Below are 27,807 nucleotides of genomic sequence, written 5' to 3'. Positions count from 1 at the left end.
TTGTCATACAAGATGAAAAACTTCAACATCAGAATCATTACAGCATAGATAGATGCCATTGATCGGTGTGCACCAGCTCTCCGAATGGCCCCAAGTGAATTGCTCATTCTCCCAACTTCTCCCTGCAACCCTTCACAATTTTCCATCTCACGTAACAGTCTAATTCCTTTCTGAATGCTTCAATTGAACCTGCCTGCATGACACATTCAGGCTGTGCATGCTAGACCTTAGCCACTTGCTTCATGAAAGCAGTTTTCCCACTTCGCTTTTTCTTCTTTCAGCAATTACTTTAAAATCTGTGCCCTCTTATTCTCAATCTCCTCACGAGTGGGAACACTTTCTCCCTTTGTATTTTTTCCAGACCCCTCATGATTTTGAATACTTTTAACAAATTTTCTCTCAGCCTTCTTTTCTCCCAAGGAAACAGTACTAACCTCTCCAATCTATCCTCATAGCTGAAGTGCTTCATCCCTGGATCAATCCTCGCAGATCTTTTCTGCACTCTCTCCAATGCCTTCACATCTTCCCTAAAGTGTTGAGCCCAGAATGGGTCACAATACTTCAGTTGAGACCAAACTAGTTTCTTGTATAAATTCAACATAACCTCCTTGCTCTTGTATTCTATGTGCTAAATTAGCCGCGCTCTCAACCTGTCCAAGAATATTCAATGACTTATGTTCATATTTACCCAAGTCCATGTCACTCTTGTCGGCAATGTTCAAGTTTGCACTACCAAGCAACCATAAATACACGTTGTTTTTCATTCTCGGCCTTGTAGCCCTGTCAGCGGATTCTCTCTAGCCCCACACCAACTGCTGCTTTCAATCGATGAGGCTGTACCTCGAGCTGCTGTGGAAACCTGGTCTGGAGACACCAAACACCTTATACAGCCAGGGCAGAGCAGCCCAAGGGCTTGGGATAATCCATCCTTCCACACCACTCCCCAACTCCCAATTTGACTAATTAAGGAGAGCCAGTACAAATTTGCAAAAGTTAGTGTTTGACTAATCTAATCACTAAGGCAGCTCACCATTAATTTCTCAAGGGAAATTAGGGATGGGCAATAAATGTTGGCCTAGCCAGCAATGCACACATTTCATGGACAAATTTTAAAAACGTGAATTTTTTGATGAAGAAAGAGAAGGTTGATAAAGAAGACACAGTGGAGTACGGTAGCTAGCGACGTACCCCAGAAATCATTCCAGGATCACCACATTTTTTGATATGTGGATATATCCATACTCTTATATTATATAAATGACTTAGATATTGGAAGACAGTAAAATTTCAAAATTTACTGATACTACCAAACTTGGAGGTACGGTTAACAGTGATGATGATACTAAATTGACTGAAGCAGAACATAGATAGGCTAATAGAAAAGGCAATTAAGTGGCAGGTAGGATTTAATACACAGAAGAACTGTAAGGAGGTGATGCATTTTGGCAGAAGGGTCGAGGGACACAATATAGACTTAATGGCAAGATCCTAAAGTGTGGGGTCTGGGGACATGTGCATAGGTCTTTGAAGATGGTAGGACATTTGAGTGAACAGTTAGCAAAATATATGGAATCTTGGGTTTCATAAATAAAGATGTGGAGCTCAAGGGCAGAGAAGTTGAGCTGAACCTTCAGGAAGCTCTGGTTAGGGACTCAGTTCTGGTCATCACACTTTAGGAAGGATGTGAGTGTCTTTAAGAAGGTGCAAAAGAGATTTACCAGAATGGTTCCACAAATGAAGGAATTTTTCCACAGGGTTAAGTTGTTGAAGCTGAGATTTTTGTCTTGAAACAAAGGAAGTGGAAAGGAGATCCGTTAGAGATGTACAAAGTTATGACAGTTTTAGATGAGGTAGACAAAAGGAAGCTGTTTGTACAAGGATTAGGGGACAGAGATTTAACGTTTTTGGCAACAGATACAAGGAAAAACTTTTGTTCTATGCAGCAAATGACAATGACCTTTAACTTCTTGCCTAAAAGGATAGTGGAAGAGGAGACAATCAATTATTTCAAAAGAAATTGAGCCGGTACTTAATGGAAATAAACTTGCAGGGCCACAGTGATAAGAACGGGGAAATGGAGCTGACTGGATTGCTGCGCAGAGCGCTGTATAAATTAGTTGAGTGACCTTCTTCTGTGCTGTAATGATTCAATGAGAACTAGAACTAGAGTTGAATATCATCAGCTTGCATTTGTAGCTGTTCCGATGTCTCCAAATAACTGAGAATTAGCATGTAGCAAAAGAAACCACAGACCTTGGGGGATCTCTGGAGGTGACACTGCAGGTACAGTAAGAGAAGACACTGCTAATGATGCTTGAAATTAAAAGTAGATCCATTTCAAACATTTAAAATATAAAAGTTGTGTGCTCCCAAAGCTGACTTCATGTTTATATGATAATTTTAAATGGAGCCAAACCAATAATTTAGGAGTTAAGCAAACATTTGTACTCAGCTTTAAGAAGTTAAATTCTTCAACACTTTCTTTCCTCTCATGATGTCAGTGCTAAGGCATGATTTGTGTCAGTTGCCTTCTCATAACTTGACAGACATAAAAATTAAAACAAATATTTGTCAGTTGTTTACTGTTTAAAAATATTCTGTTGATGAATAGTTACTGCAGCTAAGAATTTATTGCATTAAATATCTGACATGTGCAAGGGGGAAAACGTGCTGGAATGAAAGTAAACTGATAGGTCCTTTAGCCTGACAGAATTAGTTGTGAATCACAGAATGGTCTCCTTATGTAAAATACTGCAATTCTACAAGTTACACAATTATATAATACATGAACTTTTAAAAAGCTTTTCCAAATTCAGACTGTAGCATGGCAACAATGAACAGTTTTAGCTAGAATGCGAATGCACGTTCATAAAAACTGAAACAAATTAGTAAAAAAAAACTTTACAGACTAGGATAGGCTATTCACAAGTAAAGTTCCATTTTTTGCATCCCACTTTGCACATTTCATTTTGTTGATACTGTTTTCTTACTTTTGTAATTAACCTTTTATATGACTAATTTAATGCCCAACTTTGTAGCTTTTAGTTCATTTGTTGAGTACAATTTTAACACTTATAAGATCATATTCAGTCAGTGTTGCTACACATATATTATCCAAACATCTCTTTAGGCGCATGTTTCTCGGATTAAACTGTTTTCAAAAATACTTGTATCAATGGAAATTTAAAGTAAATTTCAAAACGTTATGCAAACCCAAAAGTTCAGTGAAACCATCTAGAATTCCATTCAAAATAGCAACAATTAACTGACATAATACCATCTATCTCCACCAACGTTTGCATGTTTAAGACATCAGGTGGACACAGGCTGGTTAAACGATATATGACAGTTGAAATTTAATGCAGAGAACTGGCAAGTGATATATTTTGGTAGGAAGAATGGGGAGAAGCAATATAAACTTAAAGGGTACAATTTTAAAAAGGAGAACAGGAACACAGACTTGGGACCGCATTTCTACAAATCCCAAAAGTTGATAAATCTGTTATAAAAGTATACATTGAGTACAAAACAAGGAAGTTGTGCTAAATCTTTATAAAAGATCGTTCAGCCTCAGCTGGAGTAATGTTTTCAATTCTGGGCATCACACTTTAGAGAGAATGTCAAGACTTGGGCGAAGGTGTGGAGGAGATTTATTCGAATACTACCAGCGGTGAGGGTCTGCAGTTATGTGGAGAGACTGTAGAAGGTAGAGTTATTCTTAAAACAGAGACAAATTGATATGTGTGTTCAGCCATAAATGGTTTTGACATAGCAACTAAGGTGAAACAGTTTCCAGTGGCAGAAGAGTCTGCAACCAGAGGATACCTCTTTAAAATGAATGACAAAAAAAATTAGAAGCAACATGTGGAAACATGTTTAAAAAAAACACACTAAGTTAGGTTCTGGAACACTACTTGAGTGGCAAAAGTGGATTTAATAGTGAATCTCAAAAGGGAATTGAATAAATATATGAAGGAAAAAACTCAGGACTATTGGGGAAAAAAACAGGGGAGTGGGGCTAATTAGCTAGCTCTATAGTGCCAGCACAGGTACGATACCAAATGGCCTCCTTCAGTATCACACTGCATTAGGATATTACGATACAGAGTAGTCATCAAATAATTACCTATGAAAACTCACTTGTGTGTGCTGAAATCCACACAACAGTAGCTTTTCCAACAGGAATGATAAGCATAACATATACCACATTTTTTCCAAGTTATGTGAGATACCCAGCTTGAGTAGAATTTAACATTTTGTACTGATTAGAAGCTTGGATTTAACCCAAAAACCCAGTAGATCCACTTCCTTCAGATACCATGTTCAAAGAGGATCGATTGGTCCGTGATTATATGTGACTGCAGTGGTTTGCTGTTGTCTTCTACAATATGGCTGACCAGAAGCTCCCCCGCTCTGACTGCCTGCAATCAGGCATATTCAAAGAATTTACAAGCTGATAATCAACCTGTTTGGCCACATTATGAACACACCTTCCTTGACCATCAAGTCCTAAAATAGGACTTGAACTCAGAGCTTTGAACCCAGAGGTGAGGATGCTATCACTGAGCCATAAGACCTCAACCCAGCAGATAGCTCCTGATAATTTCTATTTAAATTTCATGCCATCATCATCAGCATCCTGGACTTCAGATGAATCCATTTTTCAAATTGGCCAAATCATGAATTAAAGCTTGTAAGAGCTGATTTGATTTCTGGATTTGACTCGGCTACATGAATCACAGACATAGGCTCTACATGTAAACCAGAACCAGGTAACAGCAATTCTATTCAATACTCATTCAAAAGAAAAGCATCAACATTGCTTCTGGAATGCCAGGTACCAAAAGCATCAAGAGAATATTTTGGAAATTTCAAAAACACGTTTTTCTAATCTCAAATTTTAAGATCCAGCAATGCTATTGGATTGTTTTCTTCACAACAGGCGGTTAAAATAAATCACTCAAATAACCTGTCAAAAATAACAGTATCTTTAATTTGTTTTGAACAGCAAAGGACCTTGAACTGTGAAACTTAAATTTGCACATTATCACATAGAAATGACCTTTGAAAGGTATACCATATTAGCACTAGGATAAATTCTCTCAGCAATCGTAGAGAGGAATATAGCAATGTTAAGACAGATCATTGAAGACAGTTCAGCCAATTATTTTTTTCCACATACTACATGTTCAGCTTTTTCTATTGCAGTTGCTGGGACAATTGCTAGTCAACAGATCTTTCAGTTTCCCAACTCAACCATCCTTGCTTGATTATGGTGGCTGATTTATTTTTATCAAGAAATGAGGATTTACTAACAACTGCCTGGTGTATTTTTTAAATCCAGTAAGAGTTTTAACAACACCAGGTTAAAGTCCAACAGGTTTATTTGGTAGCAAATACCATTAGCTTTTGGAGCGCTGCTCCTTCGTCAGATGGAGTGGAAATGTGCTCTCAAACAGGGCACAGAGACACAAAATCAAGTCACAGAATACTGATTAGAATGCGAATCCCTACAACCAACCAGATCTTAAAGATACAGACAATGTGGGTGGAGGGAGCATTAAGCACAGTATTTTTTAAATGACAGCTCTTCACAGTAGATTTTATAAGCACTTCCTACCATGTTCAATAATTCTCAAAGAAAAATCATACTTTATTTAAAAAACGCAGACTAATATTGTCAGCATCGGGGGGTGGGGGGAGCACAAAATGTAAAATTTAGCTGCTGAACTCCTTCAGAAAACTCCTCCAAAGAACTCAGGTTTCTCAAATCCATATTGGCTGCTTCTAATTTTCTCTTAATAATCTTTTATTTATTCGTTCATGGGATTTGGGCATCGCTGGTTCGACCAGCATTTATTGTCCATCCCCAATATTCCATAAGACCATAAGACCATAAGACCATAAGACATAGGAGCGGAAGTAAGGCCATTCGGCCCATCGAGTCCACTCCACCATTCAATCATGGTTGATTTCAACTCCATTTACCCGCTCTCTCCCCATAGCCCTTAATTATAAGACCATAAGACATAGGAGCGGATTCCTTGAAAAGGAGATGGCCTCCTTGAACAGCTGCAGTTCATGAGTTGCAGGAACACCCACAGTGTTGTTGGGAAGGAGAGTTGCAGGATTTTGCCCAGCTACAGCAAAGGAATGGCATATAGTTCCAAGTCAGGATGGTGTGGCTTGGAGGGGAACTTGTGCCCTTGTCCACCTAATTGCTAAAGGTTGTGGGTCTGGATGGTGGTGTCGAAGAGCCCTTGGGTGAGTTTGCTGCAGCAATCTTGTAGACGGTACACACTGCTACTACTGTGCATTGGTGGTAGAGGGATCTAATCAAGTGGGCTGCTTTGTTATGGATGGTTTTGAGCTGCAAGTGTTGTTGGAGCTGCACTTATCCAGGCAAGTGTAGATTATTCCATTATTAATTTCATCTTTAATTAAAGATTCTAAAATGTTCTCAACTACAGATGTTAAATAACTGCCTTGCAATTTATCAACTTATAATCATAGAATCCCTACAGTGCAGAAGGAGGCCATTCAGCCTATCGAGTCTGCACCGACTCTCCAACTGAGCATTCAAAGAACAAAGAAAAGTACAGCACAGGAACAGGCCCATTGGTCCCCCAAGCCTGCGCCGATCATAATGCCTGCCTAAAGTAAAACCGTATGCACTTATGGAGTCCATATCCTTTCATTCCCATCCTATTCATGTATTCGTCTAGTTGCCCCTTAAATGCTGCTATCGTACTTGCTCCCACCATCTCCCCAGGCAGTCCGTTCCAGACATTCACCACCCTGTGTAAAAAAACATGCCTCACAAATCTCCTCTAAACTTTCCCCCACGCACCTTAAACCTATGTCCCCTAGCACTGGACTTTTCTACCCTAGGAAACAGCATCTCACTCTATCCATGCCACTCATAATCTTGTAGACCTCTATCAGTTCACCCCTCAACCTCCGTCATTCCAGTGAGAACAAACCGAGTTTATCCAACTTCTCCTCATAGCTAATACCCGCTAAGATTACCCATAACCCATGTATATACCCACTAATGCCCATACTCTCCACATCTAGGGACACTAAGGGGCAATATAGTATGGTCAATCACTTAACTTGCACATCTTTGGACTGAGAGGGAAAACTGAAACACTCAGGAAACTTATGCAGACACTGGGAGAACATGCAAACTCTACATGGACAGTCACCCAAAGCCAGAATTGAGGCTGAGGTATCAGTGCTAACCACTGTCATCCTTTTTGAAAAGTGGCATTATATTGGTCAGTCTTTTGCCTCCCAGATGTACACACTACCAGAGTGACAGTAGAATGGATGCCATCAGGAGGAATAAGTTGGGGCCAGCCAAAGATGACCTGGCGAAGTATGTTAAGGAGGACCGACATCTGGCTGCAGCAAAAGAGGTTTTAAGGGTAGGGCTGGTGGCAGAGATTTGCTGTCCATAGTTCTTTCAGTCCCATGAGGGACAAAGTTGAAGTAAATAAAGTCTTCCACCACACATCTGCTCTCAACAGAAACCTAATATAACTTTCTAGGGCTTCCACTATTTCTGACCCATTTCCCTCAGAATCTTTAGGTGTGTCCCATTAGGTTGATCTTCCAGGTCAGCTTAACATTTTTATTGCAATATATCTCATCTCATTTTTAACCTATTCAGGATTTAATCCCAAATAGTATACCTGCAAATTTTATTACTCTGAGATTAACACATTACCTGTTCCTTTCAAGAGAACAACCTCATTTTTCAATTCTATTTTTTACTGACAGCTTTTTTTGTGAAGTTTTCTCCTCCAACTGACTCCTTGCTATCCCATCGTCATATTTATAGACCCCACATGCCTTCTTCAATGTTAGGATGCTCTAATCTTTTGAGAGAATCTGTGGCTTTATACCATTTTTAAAAATATGAAGGTTTTAAAAAGTCGATGGATGAAGTGCTGTTCTTCGTGCTCATCTCTACTTCTGCCTCAGCTGGTTCTGCCCCAGTCCAACATGCTGCCTTTGCTTTTTTGCCAACTTTCTCCTTTTCTATTTGAATTTTAAATCTTGTATTTAGGTAATCACTCCTGAATCATACATGGTCATTACTTCTCACATTTAATTCAAAAATCTGATCTGTTTCAAGTTATTCTTATTCAAGGGCTCTTCTTGAAATGTTCTCAAGGGCTTTTCTTTTGGTTCTCAGAGGCCCCTTTTTCATTCTCACTAATCATTATTTAGGTGATGCAGTCACACAGTAACATTAACTTCTGTGCTTGTGTTGACATATGGGGTATTTGGACTCAGCAGAAGCAAAATTAGAAGAATTAATCAACATCCTCAACAATCATTGCCCCTCCATTAAACATAAAGTCACAACATACAAGGAAAATATTAACTTCATCAGCATCACAGTATCTAAATTGGCACAAAAAACATGCATAAGCCAGCAACTTAAGTTCCCCCCCCCACCCCCCAAAATAACTGACATACTACTACACACAAAAAGCCATCACTTTAAACAGGTCTTCCACAGGCTGGTGAGGTCTAAACACAGCTAATGTGTTTTCAACTCAGATGCACAAAGTTGGAAGATTTTAACCAGGCAGTTACTACCCGTTTTACGGTGTCTCAAATCTCAATTAAGATTTAAGTTCAACAATTGATCTAGCATTAATATTGATCTGGTATCAATTGTTGTTTGTGGAACACAAACATCTCTCACCCTTTGTGTGTGGCGTTTCCTAATTTCACTCCTGAAAGATCTGGCTCTAATTTTTAGATTATGCTTTGTGATCCCAGACTCTTTTGAATTAATTGATCATTTACCTCATTGCATTCCTTCATTACAACAGTGACTACACTTCCAAAGTATCACATAGACTGTAAAGTAGTTTGGGGTGCCCCTACTTCAGAAACTGAAGTGATTCATTACTGTTTGGGATCTTAGTATATGCAAAGTTTCTGCACATTTGTTTCTAACACAGTCACTGTACCTTGAGTAATTCACTGTATGTGAAACACTTATAAATCTGATAATGCAAATCTTGATGAAAAGAAACCATTCAGTATTAGATTATCCAATTAACAGCATTCATTACAATAACATCCACTATTTTCCCCCATACAGTAGTTGCATGCAATCTTAAACTAGAGAGCTCACACATCCATCTGTAAGGAATTCATTACCTCAGTGGTTTCCATATTTTCCTGGCGTCCAGTTTCCTTTGTTGACAGATTTAAAATTGTACTCTCACCCTTGTAACTCCTCTTACATTTATCCACATTATACTGCATCTGCCACACATTTGCTCTCTCACTCAGCTTGTCCAATTCACACTGAAGCATCTCTGCATCCTCCTCACAGCTCAATAAATTTAATTTTAAATTTCTATGAAAACATTAGCCCTAAAGTAGTGTGCCATAAGTATTCTTCTATACACAATTTCTAGGATAACAAAATATACTCAAACTCCAAGATGTAATGATCAAGTAACAGCAAAAAATACGAGGAATTAAGTTTACTTACAACCATGATATGAAGCAGGTGATCCTCCTGATTTTCCATACTCGTGTTCTGAATAGCTTGTTGACAGATTAGGTTGGCTAGATCCACGACCAAAAGTAATTTGATTATTGCTTCCTACTCCTGTGGCTACTTGAGCCATACGCTCTTTTGTCTTAAGCGCCTGGGCTCTCTCTGACTTGAGCCGTTCATCGTCTTTCAACAAAGTGACAAGCTGCTTTGACTTCTCTCGTACGTTTATGCCTTGATCTTTGCCATCCCGGTCAATATACTGGAAATCTTTCAGAGTTTGAATAGCAAAGATGTTTTCCTTGCATTGTTGTGCAACTCTTTCAGATCCAGTTTTTATCATATAGTCCAACAGCGTAAGAGCCTTGTAAACATGTCGCCAATTCTTGCCATGATCATTGAGACGTTTCCATATCATACTCATTATTTCTGAGAAGGCTACTACATTATAGGTTAGGTCTGCAATTTCAGTCATTAAGGAACTAGAAGGTCCCCAAGGGTCATTGGAAGTTGCCTCACGTACTTTAATTTCAGCTTCAGAATAGTTGTTTACAATGTTTTTCATTTGCCGTCGAATAGCTGATGTAGTCATGATGAAAGCTGTCAAAAATAAATCTAGGCTTCTTTCAATAACTCAAATGGTATTAAATAATTTTTAAACCCAATAGTTGTTATTGGGAATACCACTCAAAATCTTTGTACATTTCAACATGTGTTGTGGGCCTTCTGGTGAAATCATTTCTTCTCTTCAAAAATAATTTTCATTGTTGGGCAAATTACCTGTGAAAGAAAATAACATTTATTAAGGCTACAGTATTTAAAACTTACTTTCAAAAACCTACATTTATCAAATCTTAAATAAAATTCAATAGACTACATATAATTTAGCCACACTAATAGCAAATAATTTTGTAAAAATATGGGTGGTGGTGATCTTGTTGAGGATTTTTGCTGGCCAAATTATAGCATGATGTTAGCTTGGGTTCATGACCACCTCTATTAATATTACTGGAAACTCAAATTCAATCAGTAGCAACTAAAACTGAAGCACTGATTTTGAAACTTACTCTTTACTTGGCTGGTCAGCAAATGTTCAGAAAGTTATTGCCAAATTATGTCCTGTTTCTTTTGCTAAAAGGCACGAATGGGGATCATCAGACTTTCTGTAAATAGATTCAGAAGCAAGGTACTGGCAATTGCTCTTGGAAAGAAAATTCAAATCTGAATATCACCGAAAAGAGGGACAAGTTAATGAAGCTTTCCTTCTTGCATTTGAAAGGACAACACAAAAAAGCCAAATTTCAAATAATCACAACAATTTGTATTACAGGTGCAAGCTGGTTGGCAAGTCAACAGATTAGTCAAAGCATTGCCATGGAGGAAAGACAGGGAACGACAGGCTCTGGGTAATTCAAAAAGGCACAAGGATTGAACATATTCCTATCATTTGGAGAGAATGAATCCCTGTGTATGAATGTATGATGCTTCTAACAAAAGTACATGAGCCACATTATGAGCTTGACTGATTATCTTTAATTGGTTGTTAGTATAGCTATTAGCACACTCAGAACTGTTCAACAAGTACTACCAATTGCAGAATCACATCCAATAGTAGTCGTTTTATGAGTTTTGCGGGCGTAGACTGCCCAAGACGAACAACTGCCTGCTGTTTGATTGGATCAGCCAATTGCTGCGATATAAGGCCTACACATCTTGCATTGCAATGGCTCTGAAATCCATATACAGCATTATTGGTAGCAGAGTAGCAGCGGGCGGCACGTTGGTAAGCAGTGGTAAGCGCTGCTGCCTCACAGCACCAGGGACCTGGATTTGATTCCCGGCTTGGGTCACTGTCTGTGTGGAGTTTGCACATTTGTCTGCGTGGGTTTCCTCTGGGTGCTCCGATTTCCTCCCACGGTCCAAAGGTGTGCGGGTTAGGTTGATTGGCCATGTCAAATTGACCTTAGGGTCAGGGGGATTAGCGGGGTAAATGTGTGGGGTTACGGCAATAGGGCCTGGGTGGAATTGTGGTGGTACAGACTTGGTGGGCCAAATGGCCTCCTTCTGTACTGTAGGGATTCTAAGAACGTGTTTTTGGATTGACGCAAGCACCCCATTAGTGGAAAATACCACTCACACAGCCACTGCAGAGTAGTAGCATAAAATAGCTTGCTTAAACTGTTGTTCAAATGAGATATTTTGCCTTTTCATGGAACTGTAGCCTGACATTTGTAGTCATGCATTTTCAAGGAACATAAATGCAACACAAGTATGAGCAACAATCTATTTAGCATTTAAACTTCCCAAGGTACTGCATTATGAAACAAAATATAACACTGCCACATAAGGAGCTAGGTCAAAAAGATATGTTTTAAGAAGTGTCTTAAATGAAGAGAGAGAGGTAGAATGATGGAGCGGTGTGAGTAGGGAATTTAAGAGCTTGAGACTGAAGCAATTTAAGGCACAACCACCAATAGATGTTACAATTAAAATCAGGACGCTCAGAGGTCAGAATTAGATATGCATATATATCTTGGAAGGTTCAGGCGTTGGATTAGAGATAGAGAGGAACCAGGCCATGGAAGGATTTGAAAACAAGGATGAGGATTTTAAAATCAAGACTGTGCTTGCCTGGAAGTCAATATGGGTCAGTGAGCGCAGGGATGAAAAGCAAACAGGTTTTGGTGCAAGTTAGGACATGGGCAGCAGGTGACCTCAAGTTTATAGAGGGTAGAATGTGAGAGACCAGCCAGCAGCACAGTGGAATCGTTGAGTCTAAAAGGGCATGAATGAGAGTTTCCGCAACAGATGAGCTAAGATGGGGCAAGATTTGGCAACATTACAAAGGTGGAAAAAAGCAGTCTTAGTGATGGTGCAAAGATGCAGTCAGAAGTTTATCTTGGGATCAAATATAGAATCAAAGATAGCATGCCTTGCCTCAGCAAACAAAAGGTTCCAGATTTCCCTGGACTTGCCCCGTGAAACAGTATGGCACCAGGCTTCTCGTCTAGTCTAGGGAATTACCATGCCAATCAGTCTGCTCAAGTGAGGAATTTAAGTAATGCAATATCAGCCAGGTAATACAGGCTACATGCACTAGATATTCACGTCCTTTCTATGACAAGGGCCACTGTGCACATGGTTCTGTATCAACACTGCTACTCTGAAGGTTCGAGTGCAAGTTCAAAAATAAAACTAGCGTAAAACACAATCTCTATCCAATGGCTTCAATTTGCATTATGATATAGTGCACTGAATTTTAAGAGATTTTGCAGTTGACCGCATACAAATATATTCTACAAATTTTTGTTTTAACACAAGCATTAATACTTTTGGAATAAAAATATCACCTGGTTTTAAAATAATGCACCGAAAATTAAATAAAAGCACACTAAAGTGTAAAATATATACTTGGAGTGCATTAGTACCAACATTATTCAGATCTCACATACATGAAACAATTAAAACTGTGATCTCCAAATAGTCGATCGCTTTTAGCAGGTGGATCCCAGAGTCTCAAAGGCGATGGCCGTCACACAGACCAATCAGCTCATTACCTTCTGAACTGCGCCAAATAGCCGAGAGACTCGGACAACGAGATTCTCGCTAGCGTCAAAATTTGGAACAAGCTGGATGAAGGCAAAATGACAAGCGAGGAGTCAGGAAGATCGAAGGGCAAAAATCTACCATTTCCACTAAGAATAAAAAAGTGAACTTCTTTTCACGAATGTCAATTTTTAAAAACTTATTTTACGGGATGCGGGCATTGTTGCCTGGGCCTGCATTTATTGCCCAATCCTAACTGCCCTCCAGTTCAGAGAGTATTTGAGTGTCAATCAATTGCTGTAGATCTAGATTTACGAGTATGCCAGACCAGGTAAGGGCAGTAGATTTCCTTCCTTAAAGCACAAGTGAACAAAATGGGTTTTAGAACAACCAATAATGGTTTCATGGTCATCAGTAAACTTTGATTCCAGATTTTTATTGAATTCAAATTTCACCATCTCCCAATTTTTTGTTGGGATTTGAACCCAGGTCCCCAGATCTTGCCATGGGTCTCTGGATTATTAGTCTAGTGACAACACCACTATACCACTGCCTCCCCACAAATTGTTTCATTTGGTCACCAGACTGTAGCTTTCAGTAAAAGAGGCAATTTGGAATGGCATCACAAGACAATGCATGCAAAATTTCAAGAAATTTTCCCTTTGAACAGTGCGATTCAGAAGAAAACTGGGGAGTTAAAAGGAATTTTGAAAGCTCAACAGTCACTCTTCTTAGAATAATATGTGGCTAAAGGCAAGACCAGCAAATAGGTGTCTTTTTGCATTAGCCATCTGCTGGTGAAACACAAGAAACCATTCACCAATGGTGAAGTTATCAAGGAGGCTATGACGATTACTGCCGATACCTTATTCAAAGACTTCAAGAATAAAGATGAAACTATGACAGTCCTCAAGAGCATGCTGCTTGACGCTTTAACAGTAACCAGAAGGGTGGAATTGTTGCCTGAGGATGTCTCAGCAAATTCACAGCCTGATAAGTCTTGATGTATGTTTCTCACTGCAGTTTGATGAGTCAATAGACATGATGGATACAGCTCAACATTCAAAGGCTCAACAAAGGAGGATTTTCTCACTCTTCTGCCAAAGGGAGGGCAAGAGACGATGATGTTGACAACAAATTCAAAAGGTATGTGACTGACAAAAACATTCCAATTAAGAAACTGGTTTCAATCACAACCGATGGTACACCTTCAATACAGCCTTTGCAGAAATGATTCTGAAATCCCCAGCTTTGTCAATTACCACAGTGTTATCCACCAAGAAGTGCGAGCGAACAATGTAATGACGTTGCTATCAAGATTGTCAACTTAATTCATGCCACTGCCAGAGTTCTGCAACATCACTTGTTCAAATCGTTAATCAATGAGTTTGATGCCACCTGTAGTGAGGTGAGCTAATCCTTCATGCAGACGTGAGATGGTTAAGTGGAGAAAAATTCCTCCAAACATTTTTAGATCTGCTCCCCAAAATTGCCACCTTTCTTAAATCAAGAAATAAGGTGTACAGTGAGCTGACAGATAATGCGTGGTTGCTAGACTTGGCGTTTCTTACAGACACAAGTGAATACTTTTCTTCAGTGTTCACCAAGGAGAGGGGCCATGTTTTTGAGGAAGAGAAGGTGTTACAGGCTAATAGGCTGGAGGAAATAGTTGTTCGGAGGGAGGATGTAATGGCAGTTTTGAATAAACTGAAGGTCGATAAGTCCCCTGGGCCTGATGAAATATATCCGAGGATTCTTTGGGAGGCAAGGGATGAGATTGCAGAGCCTTTGGCTTTGATCTTTGGGTCCTCACTGTCCACGGGGATGGTGCCAGAGGACTGGAGAGTGGCGAATGTCTGTTTAAGAAAGGGAATAGAAATGACCCTGGTAATTATAGACCGGTTAGTCTTACTTCGGTGGTTGGTAAATTGATGGAAAAGGTCCTTAGGGATGGGATTTACGACCATTTAGAAAGATGCGGATTAATCCGGGATAATCAGCACGGATTCGTGAAGGGCAAGTCGTGCCTCACAAATTTGATAGAATTTTTTGAGGAGGTAACTAAGTGTATTGATGAAGGTAGGGCAGTTGATGTCATATACATGGATTTTAGTAAGGCGTTTGATAAGGTCCCCCATGGTCGGCTTATGTTGAAAGTAAGGAGGTGTGACTTAGAGGGAAAGTTGGCTGATTGGATAGGTAATTGACTATCTGATCAAAGACAGAGGGTGGTGGTGGATGGAAAATCTTCGGACTGGAGGCAGGTTGCTAGCGGAGTGCCACAGGGATCAGTGCTCGGTCCTCTGCTCTTTGTGATTTTTATTAATGACTTAGAGGAAGGGGCTGAAGGGTGGATCAGTAAATTTGCTGATGACACCAAGATTGGTGGAGTAGTGGATGAGGTGGAGGGCTGTTGTAGGCTGCAAAGAGACATAGATAGGATGCAAAGCTGGGCTGGAAAATGGCAAATGGAGTTTAACCCTGATAAACGTGAGGTGATTCATTTTGGTAGGACTAATTTAAATGTGGATTACAGGGTCAAAGGTAGGGTTCTGAAGACTGTGGAGGAACATATCCACAGATCTCTAAAGGTTGCCAGTCAAGTGGATAGAGCTGTGAAGAAGGCCTATAGTGTGTTAGCTTTTATTAACAGGGGGTTGGAGTTTAAGAACCGTGGGGTTATGCTGCAACTGCACAGGACCTTGGTGAGACCACATTTGGAATATTGTGTGCAGTTCTGGTCACCTCACTATAAGAAGCATGTGGAAGCGCTGGAAAGAGTGCAGAGGAGATTTACCAGGATGCTGCCTGGTTTGGAGGGTAGGTCTTATGAGGAAAGGTTGAGGGAGCTAGGGCTGTTCTCTCTGGAGCGGAGGAGGCTGAGGGGAGATTTAATAGAGGTTTATAAAATGATGAAGGGGATAGATAGAGTGAACGTTCAAAGACTATTTCCTCGGGTGGATGGAGCTATTACAAGGGGGCATAACTATAGGGTTCATGGTGGGAGATATAGGAAGGATATCAGAGGTAGATTCTTTACGCAGAGAGTGGTTGGGGTGTGGAATGGACTGCCTGCAGTGATAGTGGAGTCAGACACTTTAGGAACATTTAAGCGGTTATTGGATAGGCACATGGAGCACACCAGGATGATAGGGAGTGGGATAGCTTGATCTTGGTTTCAGATAAAGCTCGGCACAACATCGTGGGCCGAAGGGCCTGTTCTGTGCTGTACTGTTCTATGTTCTAAGTGTAAAATTGAATGAGCTGAATCAGAAACTACAGGGGGGGGGGGGGGGCGTGAGGGGAGGGGGGGGGGGCGAGGGGAGGGGGGAGGGGAGGGGAGGGGGGAGGGGAGGGGAGGGGGGGAGGGGGGGGAGGGGAGGGGAGGGGGGGAGGGGAGGGGAGGGGGGAGGGGAGGGGGGAGGGGAGGGGAGGGGGGGAGGGGAGGGGAGGGGAGGGGGGGAGGGGAGGGGGGGAGGGGAGGGGAGGGAGGGGAGGGAGGGGAGGGGAGGGGAGGGAGGGGAGGGGAGGGAGGGGAGGGAGGGGGGGGGAGGGGAGGGGAGGGGAGGGGGGGAGGGGAGGGGAGGGGAGGGGGGGAGGGGAGGGGAGGGGAGGGGGGGAGGGGAGGGGGGGAGGGGAGGGGAGGGGAGGGGAGGGGGGGAGGGGAGGGGAGGGGGGGAGAGGAGGGGAGGGGGGGAGGGGAATGCTTGTAAGTTGAAACTGGGCCTGTGGTCCTCCCAGTTAAAGAACAAACTATTTACCACTTCCCAAATCCAGAGAAAATCCAACAACAGGGCAAGCAAAAGGTTCCAATCAAAATAATTCTGTGGCCAACTGAACAAATTGGAAAGGGAATAAACAAGATGGAACAAATCATTAGGTTTGTCATAAATCCTTTTCTTCATGTAGACATTGCAGAACTGACAGCAAAATTTCAGCAGGTGTTTGAACAAAGCAGTGGACTTGACATGGAAATCATCACCATGCAAAATGCCATCGAGCTGAAAGCTCGGTCAAGGGAAAAAGAATTTTAAGTACTTGTAAACAGAGAGAAGTACCCTCTTCTGACATCCTGTGCACTCAAGGTGAAGGCCTACTTTGGTTCCACATACCTCAGATGTTTTTTCCCCAGATGAAAATCATCAAGTCCAAGTATCGCACTCATCTCACAGATGCCCATTTGATGGACTGTATGAGATTGGCCATCTCATTCTACGACCCAGACTTCAAAGCACTCTCAGATAGTATGATACCTATGCTTGCACACTAAGAATAGGGGAGTGTTATTCATAGCATACATTTTTGGGGGTTTTAGTAAAGAACAAAAAAAATTACAGCGCAGGAACAGGCCCTTCGGCCCTCCAAGCCTGCACCGACCATGCTACTCGACTTAACTAAAACCCCCTAACCTTCCAAGGACCATACTCCACTATTCCCATCCTATTCATGTATTTGTCAAGATGCCCCTTAAAAGTCACTATTGTATCTGCTTCCACCAGCTTTCCCGGCAACGAATTCCAGGCACCCACCACCCTCTGTGTAAAAAATCTGTCTCGTACATCTCCTTTAAACCTTAAACCTAAGCCCCCTAGTAATTGACTCTTCCACCCTGGGAAAAAGCTTCTGACTGTCCACTCTGTCCATGCCTCTCATAATCTTGTAGACTTCTATCAGGTCACCCCTCAATCTCCGTCATTCCAGCGAGAACAATCCCAGTTTACCCAACCTCTCCTCATAGCTGATGCCCTCCATACCAGGCAACGTCCTGGTAAATCTTTTCTGTACCCTCTCCAAAGCCTCCACATCCCTCTGGTAGTGTGGCAACCAGAATTGAACACTATATTCCAAGTGCAGCCTAACTAAGGTTCTATAAAGCTGCAACATGACTTGCCAATTTTTAAACTCAATGCCCCAGCCGATGAAGGCAATCATGCCGTATGCCTTCTTGACTACCTTCTCCACCTGCATTGCCACTTTGTGACCTGTGTACCTGTACACCCAGGTCCCTTTGACTATCAATACTCTTAAGGGTTCTGCCATTTACTGTATATTTCCTATTTGTATTAGACCTTCCAAAATGCATTACCTCACATTTGTTCAGATTAAACTCCATCTGCCACCCCTCTGCCCAAGTCTCCAACTGATCAAATCCTGCTGTATCCTCTGATGGTCCTCATCGTTATCTGGAAATCCACCAACCTTTGTATCATCCGCAAACTTACTAATCAATCCAGTTACATTTTCCTCCAAATCATTTATATATATTACAGACTTTTAAGAGTAGATCTTGTGCGGCATTTAGATTTTAAAAGTGATCTTGGACTTAAAAAGTTTGGAGACCACTGAATTAAAGTATATATAGTCAGCATAATTAAGTTCCGTCCACACCATAGTAGACAATGTAGGATCACATCAGTCTCATCCATGTCTCTGACTGATGTGATGGGATTTTGGTTAGAGTCTATGGTTCTTCTGCAGTAAAATTCTAAACTAAGTTGTGTCACCAGGTATGCATACGAACCTCATTAGTAAGTAAAAGGCAAGAGGAAACTAAGCTCAAAAGAAATATAACCTTCCAGCAGCTTTATTAGTTTAGCTTATTTCTTAGTATCACAAGTAGGCTTACGTTAACATTACAATGAAGTTGTGAAAATCCCCTAGTCGCCACACTCCAGCACCTGTTCAGGTACACGGAGGGAGAATTTAGCATGGCCAATCCATCTAACCAGCGCATCTTTCAGACTGTGGGAGGAAACCCACAGACACGGGGAGAACGTGCAAACTACACAGACAGTGACCCAAGCCGGGAATCAAACCCAGGTCCCTGGCGCTGTGAGGCAGCAGTGCTAACCACTATGCCACCAAAGTACAACAAAGATATTCTGATTCAGGCAATGAATTGCTGCTAAACTAAGAAATAGTCTTTACCAATCCATTTCCCTCATCCTATTTCTAATGGAACAGAGTTTGAATAACTATTTACGCCAACTATTAAACACCTTTGTGTCAACATTTTTGAAAACAAACCTGTACAAGAGCTCACTGATGAAGATGACTCCAAAAGGGCCAACATAAAAAGCACACTGAAAAGGCTAGATTGGTATTTTCTTGATTAAGAATTTGCTCCAAGATCTTCGGAAGATCCAGTATTATTTCATATTTACCTCAGCATACAATTAGAGTAGAAACAAGGATCAGCTGCTGTACATTACTTACCATAGAATGCAAGTTGGATGTCTTTAATAACCATTGTGGAAAGAAAAAAACATTTTGTAACCTCCTTACAAAAATTTAAAAATATAGACCATTGGTGCCTGATATACAACACTCAAATACGACAACAGGAATCAGTGAATCATATCCCCAGAACACATCACCATTTAAGGTCACATTAAAAATGTACCTTTTAGTAAAAGAAAAAAAAAATCACCGCTGCGATGAGCATTTTAAAAAGTTGCAAAAATCACTTTCTATCTACAAAACCATATTCCCTGTTGTCATGTTTTTGTCATAAATGTGTGTCAATTTAGTGAAACCACTGAAGCCATTACAATTAAACTCTCTTCCTAATGCTGGTGCACTGCCTCAATTTTGCATTTGCCGCTTCATGCTGTAGTACAGCTCCCTGTACTTCCGTGCTCCAAACAACCGTATTACTTTGATTCCCGAATAACGTTTTCAATTTAGTTATAACTTCTTTAAATAAAATCAAAGTGATACATAAAACTAAAGGACAACATTTAAGACTTTAAGATGGAGAGTAAATGACGTCTGCAAGCACTGACCTTGCTTCATCTGAAGATTATAATTGGTATCAATGCCAATCGGTATACAAGCTACGATTGAATAATATTAAAAGTTACCAATTTGGTGCCATGTGTCCACCTGGTGTTAGTATTTCTTCCAGTACCTCTAAAAGAAATATTACCATATTGCATGTTATTCTCACTTGCTCCAGAGGTGTTGCTGTAACCTCAGCCTGCTAGAACAGCCATAAACATTTTGCCAGATTGACTGACCAAGGCCATAGATATGTATTCTTGAGAAAATTCAACAGCCTCCTTAGGTTGACACTAGAGCCTTAATATTGCATAATTATGATATTTTATACCAAGTGTATTCCAACGTTAATACTTTAAAGCATTCAAAAACACAAGATGTATACAGTAAATGTGGTTTTCAAAATAAAAGTACTTGATTTAAGTAAATTCAAAGACATAATTTGTACAACTAGCTGAATTCACCCACTGTACACTACTGCTCCAATTACAGTGAAGTTCAGTTACACACAATGCATGAAGAACTGACAAAACTGCCCATCACCAAGCAAAATACAGCAGATGCTGGAATCTGAAACAAGAACCGAGGATGCTGGAAACACTCAGCAGGTCTGCCATTTCTAGCATCCTCTGTTTTTTGCATTTTGGTACATTGTTGTCAGGAAATCAGACATGGGGCCCGATTTTACCATTTTCATTCTAAGTGCTGAATCTGGGCGCAATTCAGATCCGACTTGGAAATCTGCTTTCAGGCAGAAAAAAAAATTGCGGGTCTGAATCACCCTGTGGCTTAGCACGCCCAAAACGATCGGAGCTCTGAACCGGGCATGTGCAGTTAGAAAAACATTTGAAAAAACGCACCCGTGTCAGATCGCTCCCGGACTGCAGAAAGCGGAGAAAGTGGCCCGGGAGCAATGGCCCCCAGACATCACTGTCCCGCTTATCCACACCCCCCCTCCCCGCTACCCAGACTGATCGCGACCCCCTGCCCCCCCCCACCGATCGCCCACAAAGTGGCAGCGGACCCCCCTGTCCCCCCCTCCCCTCAGTGAGCGATCGGGCCTCCCCACCCCCCCACCAGAGATACATCTTACCTGCTTCCCACCCCCCCAAAAAACCAGAGAACGATCTGGCCTCCCTCCCCTCCACCCCTCCCCTCCCCACTCCGAGCTACATCTGACCTACTTCCTCCTCCCTCCCCACCCCCTCACCAGAGAATGATCAGGCCCGCCCCCCCCCCTCCCCAACACCGATCTGAGTCAGAGAACCGTTAGAAGCCCTGAACTTACCTCTTCAGCAGCTGGAGCGCCCGAAACAGACTTTTATTCAGCATGTCCATTTCAGCCCGATTCCGGATTGGCGAATGCAATGGTAAAGGGGGAAATGCTGATAAAATTGGGCGGGCAGTTCATTAATTCAATTTAAATGCATGCAAATGCATTTAAATCGCCGTTGCGCCCATTTCGGGCGCGAATCGGATCGTGGCCATTCCCGAGCCTCGGTAAAGTAGCCATTTGCGTGGACGCGGCCACAGATCGCATTAATGGCCTCATGCCCGACTTTACCACATTTTCGTGCCCCAAAAATCGGGCCCATAGAGTAAATATGCCTGCAATAGGGATGCATAATTGAGTGATTATTGAGTGTGTTTATTAACAGGGGGTTTGAGTTTAGGAGCCGTGGGGTTATGCTGCAACTGTATAGGACCTTGGTGAGACCACATTTGGAATATTGTGTGCAGTTCTGGTCACCTCACTATAAGAAGGATGTGGAAGCATTGGAAAGAGTGCAAAGGAGATTTACCAGGATGCTGCCTGGTTGGGAGGGTAGGTCTTATGAGGAAAGGTTGAGGGAGCTCGGGCTTTTCTTTTTAGAGCGGAGGAGGATGAGAGGCGACTTAGAGGTTTACAAGATGATGAGGGGGATAGATAGAGTGGACATTCAGAGACTATTTTCTCGGGTGGATGTAGCTGTTACTAGGGGGCATAACTATAAGGTTCATGGTGGGAGATATAGGAGGGTTGTCCGAGGTAGGTTCTTTATTCAGAGAGTGGTTGGGGTGTGGAATGGACTGCCTGCTGTGATAGTGGAGTCGGACACTTTTGGAACTTTCAAGCGGTTATTGGATAGGGACATGGAGCACACCAGAATGATAGGGAGTGGGATAGCTTGACCTTGGTTTCGGACAAAGCTCGGCACAACATCGAGGGCTGAAGGGCTGTACTGTGCTGTACTGTTCTATTATGTTCTATGATTCTCTATATATTTAGTTGCTACTACACTTAGTAGTGCAACAAAAAAAAAAGAATTTTTAGACATTGCTGCTGGGATTATATTTTTTAGCAGAATGTGATTTCTCTTCCATCTACATTCAAGTTTTAAACTCATTCACTGACTGGGGCAACTTTTCAAGCTCAGCTGAGGCATAAAGTTTTGGAGTTTGACCTTGGCTATGGGGAAGTCGCAGCATCACAGAAAATTGTGATATCTAAAGTTGCTAGAGTCAAGGGTAAGAAGTGTGTAAAATTGCTCTTTAAAAAAGCTGCAACCATGTCAACACTACTCATGAACTTGCCAATGGAGTTAGTTTTCAAATTAGGTATATATACGTAAACAACACAGGTTAGGTGGATTGGCCATGATAAATGCATGAGGTTAGGGCGGGGGATTGGGCCTAGGTAGGGTGCTCTTTTTCCAGAGGGTCGGTGCAGAGTCGATGAGCCAAATGGCCTCTTCTGCACTGTAGGGACTTCATGATAACAATTCCTGCAGGTCCTTATCCTGACATAACTATTTTAAAATTCCTAAGACGGTTATTAATGACAAATATTTCACCATGTTCAGTAAAAAATGATATCATTTGGAATCAGTTTTACTACATTTCAATATTTTAAAATTGTATCAGTGTTTATTCACAGCAGAAGTTGTGTTACAGAGCTGATTCAATGATTTGATAACAAATTGTTATGAATTAGTTGTTTAAAGCAATCAAATTTCATACTTCCCACATTTAGGGAGGTGGTACAAGCAAGGAGAGAAACAGATCAAAGCTCCAACTAAGTTTAACATAGAAGGTTCAATCAATCTGATGATCAAATTAAAAAGTGAGAATGGCATCATCATCAAACCATCAAGTGTGTTTTGTAAATAGGATTTGTGCCGAAGCATGGCTTATGTAGCATACCAATACACTTTAGGAAAAACTGCATTTAAGCCAATACATTTGAACATGCTATCTGATCACATCACATTTGCTCCTTCCATCTGTGCTTTCTCTCGGTATTACGCAGTTGAAAATGTTCTCTCAGTCACAACCCAAGATCTAAAATACAGAAGCTATAATTGCAGTGCCTCAGCACTTTTTCAGTACAAGAGAATATGGCACAAGAATTTCATACTCCCCACTATTATGCCTTAATAAACTGGTTACTAAACTGTTGATTGTAATCTAGTTGTAGTTTTACAAGAATACAGTCATTATTCTAATAAGGTCTCAGTTTTCATGAAATACTTAAAATTTCCTACTGTAATCCCACCATATCCTTACATGAAACTAAAATTTTAAGATAGCTTTTATGCCACATGTGTGTACACAGGTAGAGGTTAAGGAGACTGCCACCAAAGATAATGCCCCAAGTTTGGATGTTTGGTAGGGGAAATTGCCATGACAGATAAAAGACCCTCACTGCACAGAAATGCTTATCGTCATGGAGAGGGTGTGGAAAGCTAAGGTCAAGTAGTTAGCTACTTAACCTGGGAGTGCACTCCCAGTACATCACTGCACTGAGACATTCATAAACATAAGATGGTTTTATAAAAAAACCCAAGTGCTTAGTCAATTTGAGGCACCCATTTGATAACGATACAACTTTTGATTTCATTACTCAGTCAAAAATATGATCCAAAATAGTCACAGTCCAGTAAGTATATAGTGGTGTACACTCCCAGTACATCACTGCACTGAGACATTTATAAACATATGATGGTTTTAATAAAAAAACCTAAGTACTTAGTCAATTTAAGGCTGCCATTTGATAATGCTACAACTTTTGATTTCATTAATCATTTAGAAATATGATCCAAAATAATCACAGTCCAGGTAGTATAATATAGTGGTGTATCAAAATACTATCAGATTCATAGTATTGAGAAGCCAAGTAAAAAGGTAATTTTAGCCTCACCTTACCTCTTTAATTATGAAAAATATTTGAGATGGCTCAACTGAGGAAAGCCATGCATCGAAAACAGCAACTGAAATGTATAAATGCTTCCAGCTTCATAATTGCAAAAGGAGATAACACATTTAATTTTTTTTGGCAAGTTTAAAAATTCTTGTAGAATAAGGTTCCTAGATAATTACTCGTTTCCTTTGTAATCATCTGAAATTTGGTTCTGATGTTTTCCTTGGAAACTAACAATTGTTATGAACAATATATAATTTTAAGTTGTATATGTATGTTAGGAAAGGTAAAAATTGTTTCAGTTTCATTTAGTTTTGTTTATGAACCTAGGTGCCTGAGAGTCTGTATAGATCTGTTCCTAATGTGCACGTGCGTCAAAGAAAGGCAGGGATTTTAAGCTCTTGGAGAAGAGCAAGTTAACTGAATGATCAGTTATGGGACTCAGTAAAGAGATCAGTTGAGCAAAGTTTTTCCTGAAGACTTGAGTCTACGGAACTCGTTTGTTTGCTCTGTAGTTGAAGAAAGTGAGTTTAGAGTGCAGTTTTTGGATGTCTCAGGGAGAGATACGAGTTAAGTGAGAAGCATCAAATAAATGCTCAGGAATTCATCAGAAGGAGACCGTCTATATCTGTTCTTGTCCAATGGTTTGTGTGTCTATAAAGATATTGTTGGGGTAAAGGAATAGTAGAAATTTGAATGATCATCTTGTGCTTGTATTGGGATCTTTGCAACATTTTGTCTGGTGTAATGTTCACTTTTCTTGTTTTAATAAATATTTTACTCGTTGTATTAAAAGTTGTGAATTTGTTTGGCAAATTTCCTCCACGGCTACAAAAACCACCTATCAAGCCAGGTTTCATTCCAGGATCTAACTTGTCTAGTATTAACAGCAACTGGGATTGTAACACAATGAAGAACAAAAAATAGTCAGCAGAACAACGGGAGATGACATTTAATCTAGACTAATGTAACTTGCTATGTATAGGACAAAAGAAAGACAACCTTTATATTTCACGAATAATGTTCAAATAACCATAACTAAAGTTGAAAAAGATGTCTGAATAGACTCAGTGCCAAATATGTCTGACCAATGCAGTTAACATGTTGAAGAACACAGCCAAACAACATGATACAAGATGGGGGATTTTCAGCTAAGAAAGGCATGATGGAACTATATCAAAGTGTTAGGGAAAATGTTAAAGCAAAATATATCTTTCAATTAAACTGTGGAAATAGAACATGGCAACATAGGTTTAAAATAAAGGGCAATTCTAGGATTGATATTGGTAACTTCTTCACAGAGTGATCAACATGTGGAATAAACGTACAGACATTGTTACAATGTGAGGTGGGGGGAGAACATATTTGGATCTCTAATGGATAAATTAAGATGGGCTGAAATAGTCCTCCAGATCTCGCATCTAATTATCATGATCTCTGAATTTCCCAAAATATTGGAATGCCAAAAATCTGGAATTACTTGCTAAATTTTATATAGGAACACCCACAAAAGCGAATAAACATGATACTAAAGTCAAATGAGTACAGTAAGTCAACTGTCCATTCATTATTAGACCTGTTAAACCAATAAAAATGGTTTCCTTAAGAAAAATATTCTCATAATTGGATAGTAACATTTACTATATTAAGGAACAGTAGGACTAAATTTCATTACTATTGCAAATAGTAATAGATCCTAGACTTCCTAACCCAGAGACCATAATCAGTAAGGATAAGTAACACCTCCTCCACAATCATCCTCAACACCGGTGCCCCACAAGGCTGTGTCCTCAGCCCCTTACCATACTCCTTATACACCTATGACTGTGTGGCCAAATTCCCCTCCAACTCTATTTTCAAGTTTGCAGATGACACCACTGTTGTGGGTCGGATCTCAAACAATGATGAGACCGGGTACAGGAAAGAGATAGAGAATAAAAGCAATTACTGCAGATGCTGGAATCGGAAACCAAAAGAGAAAATGATGGAAAATCTCAGCAGGTCTAGCAGCATCTATAAGGAAAGAAAACAGCTGATGTTGAGTCCAGATGACCCTTTATCAAAGTTGCTTTGTCAACTTTGACACAGGGTCAGCTGGACTCGAAATGTCAGCTCTTTCTCTCCTTACAGATGCTGCTAGACCTGCTGAGATTTTCCAGCATTTTGTTTTTTGGAAAGAGATAGAGAATCTGGTGAATTGGTGCGATGACAATAATGTCTCTCTCAATATCAACATAATAAAGGAGATAGTCATCGACTTCAGGAAGCATAGTGTAGGACATGTCCCGTCTACATCAATGGGGAAGAAATATAAATGGTTGAGAGCTTCAAGTTTCTAGGTGTCCAAATCACCAACAAACAACCTGTCCTGGTCCCTCCAAGCCGACGCTATAATTAAGAAAGCCCACCGCCTCTACTTTCTCAGGAGGCTAAGGAAATTTGGCATGTCTGCTACGACCAACTTTTACAACTGCACCATATAAATCATTCTTTCTGGTTGTGCCATAGCTTGGTATATGGCTCCTGCTCTGTCCAAGACCGCAAGAAATGACAAAGGGTCGTGAATGAAGCCCAGTCCATCATACAAACCAGCCTTCCATCCACACTTCCCGCTGCCTCGGAAAAGCAATCAGCCTAACCAAGGACCCCATGCACCCCGGACATACTCTCTTCCATCTTCTTCCGTCAGGAATAAGATACAAAAGTCTGAAATCATGTACCAACCGACTCAAGATGAGTTTCTTCCCTGCTGCCATCAGACTTTTGAATGGTCCTACCTCGTATTAAGTTGATCTTTCTCAACACCCTAGCTATGACTGTAACACTACATTCTGCACCCTCTCCTTCTCTATGTATGGTATGCTTTAGTGCGCAAGAAACAATACTTTTCATTGCATACTGATACATGTGACAATAATAAATCAAATCAAAGTATATCAGCTTGGCTTGGCTGCTAAGACTCATACCTCTTGATTTGAAATTACTGAATTACAAAAGTACAATGCAATTCTAAGGGAATTTTACATTATGAGGGGACCATGCAATAGATGATAAACAAATAATTCCTGCCTGTATTGGTGTCAAATTTTTTTAACAATTGTTCCTGTGAAGTGCCTTGCAACATTTTATTTTAAAGACATTATATAAATGCACATTTCTTTTGTTGATTAATCCAGTAATTCACATTGAAAGTCCTATGAAGCTTTCTTAAACGTTGATCAATATTTTGTTCCAACCAGTCACCAAGAACAGATCATTCACCTCAAATGATGCTTGTAAGATCTTAATAATTGCAAAAGCATACATGTTAATAATCTTTAAATTATTCATTGTACGTTAAGCCCTTGAGATTTCTCATAAGGTATCGCAAAACTATACATAGCAAGCATGCTTAATTATTGTAACAAATATCAGAGTCATAAATTCTTGACAATCCAGCTTAAATATTTCACAAAAGTTCATAGAATCCCTACAGTGCAGAAGAAAGTTATTCAACCCATCGAGTCTGCACCAACTCTTCTCCGACGGTGCATCCTACCCAGACCCTAGCCCCGTAACCCTATGTATTTACCCCACTAATCCACCTAGCCTACACATCTTTGTGGCACTAAGGGGCAATTTAGCATGGCCAATCAACCTAACCTGCACATCTTTGGACTGTGGGAGGACACCAGACCACCTGGAGGAAACCCATGCAGACATGGGGATTTCTTTTCAGATACCAACCAATTATACAAAATCAAATTAACTAAGGGATAAATTAAAAGGG

The 27,807-nt window shown here is 40.6% G+C and overlaps 1 protein-coding gene across 5 annotated transcripts in view; it reads right to left on the bottom strand.

Moving 5' to 3' along the window:
* The window catches only part of epn2 (epsin 2), a 71,697-nt gene that overhangs the window by 38,254 nt on the left and 5,636 nt on the right, over window positions 1-27,807 (bottom strand). For 3 of the 5 annotated variants that reach the window (XM_078240714.1, XM_078240718.1, XM_078240717.1), the window contains exon 2: window positions 9,527-10,312. In XM_078240714.1, the coding sequence (XP_078096840.1) occupies window positions 9,527-10,124 (598 nt within the window). In that variant the 5' untranslated portion in view covers window positions 10,125-10,312. Of the gene's footprint in view, window positions 1-9,526; window positions 10,313-10,599; window positions 10,696-27,807 lie in introns of those variants that run through there. The other 2 variants (XM_078240719.1, XM_078240716.1) reach the window with 1 other exon arrangement.

The sequence above is a fragment of the Mustelus asterias genome, chromosome 23 (genome assembly GCF_964213995.1).
Source record: "Mustelus asterias chromosome 23, sMusAst1.hap1.1, whole genome shotgun sequence".
NCBI lineage: Eukaryota > Metazoa > Chordata > Chondrichthyes > Carcharhiniformes > Triakidae > Mustelus > Mustelus asterias.
This window is presented reverse-complemented; position numbering and strand designations above follow the sequence as displayed.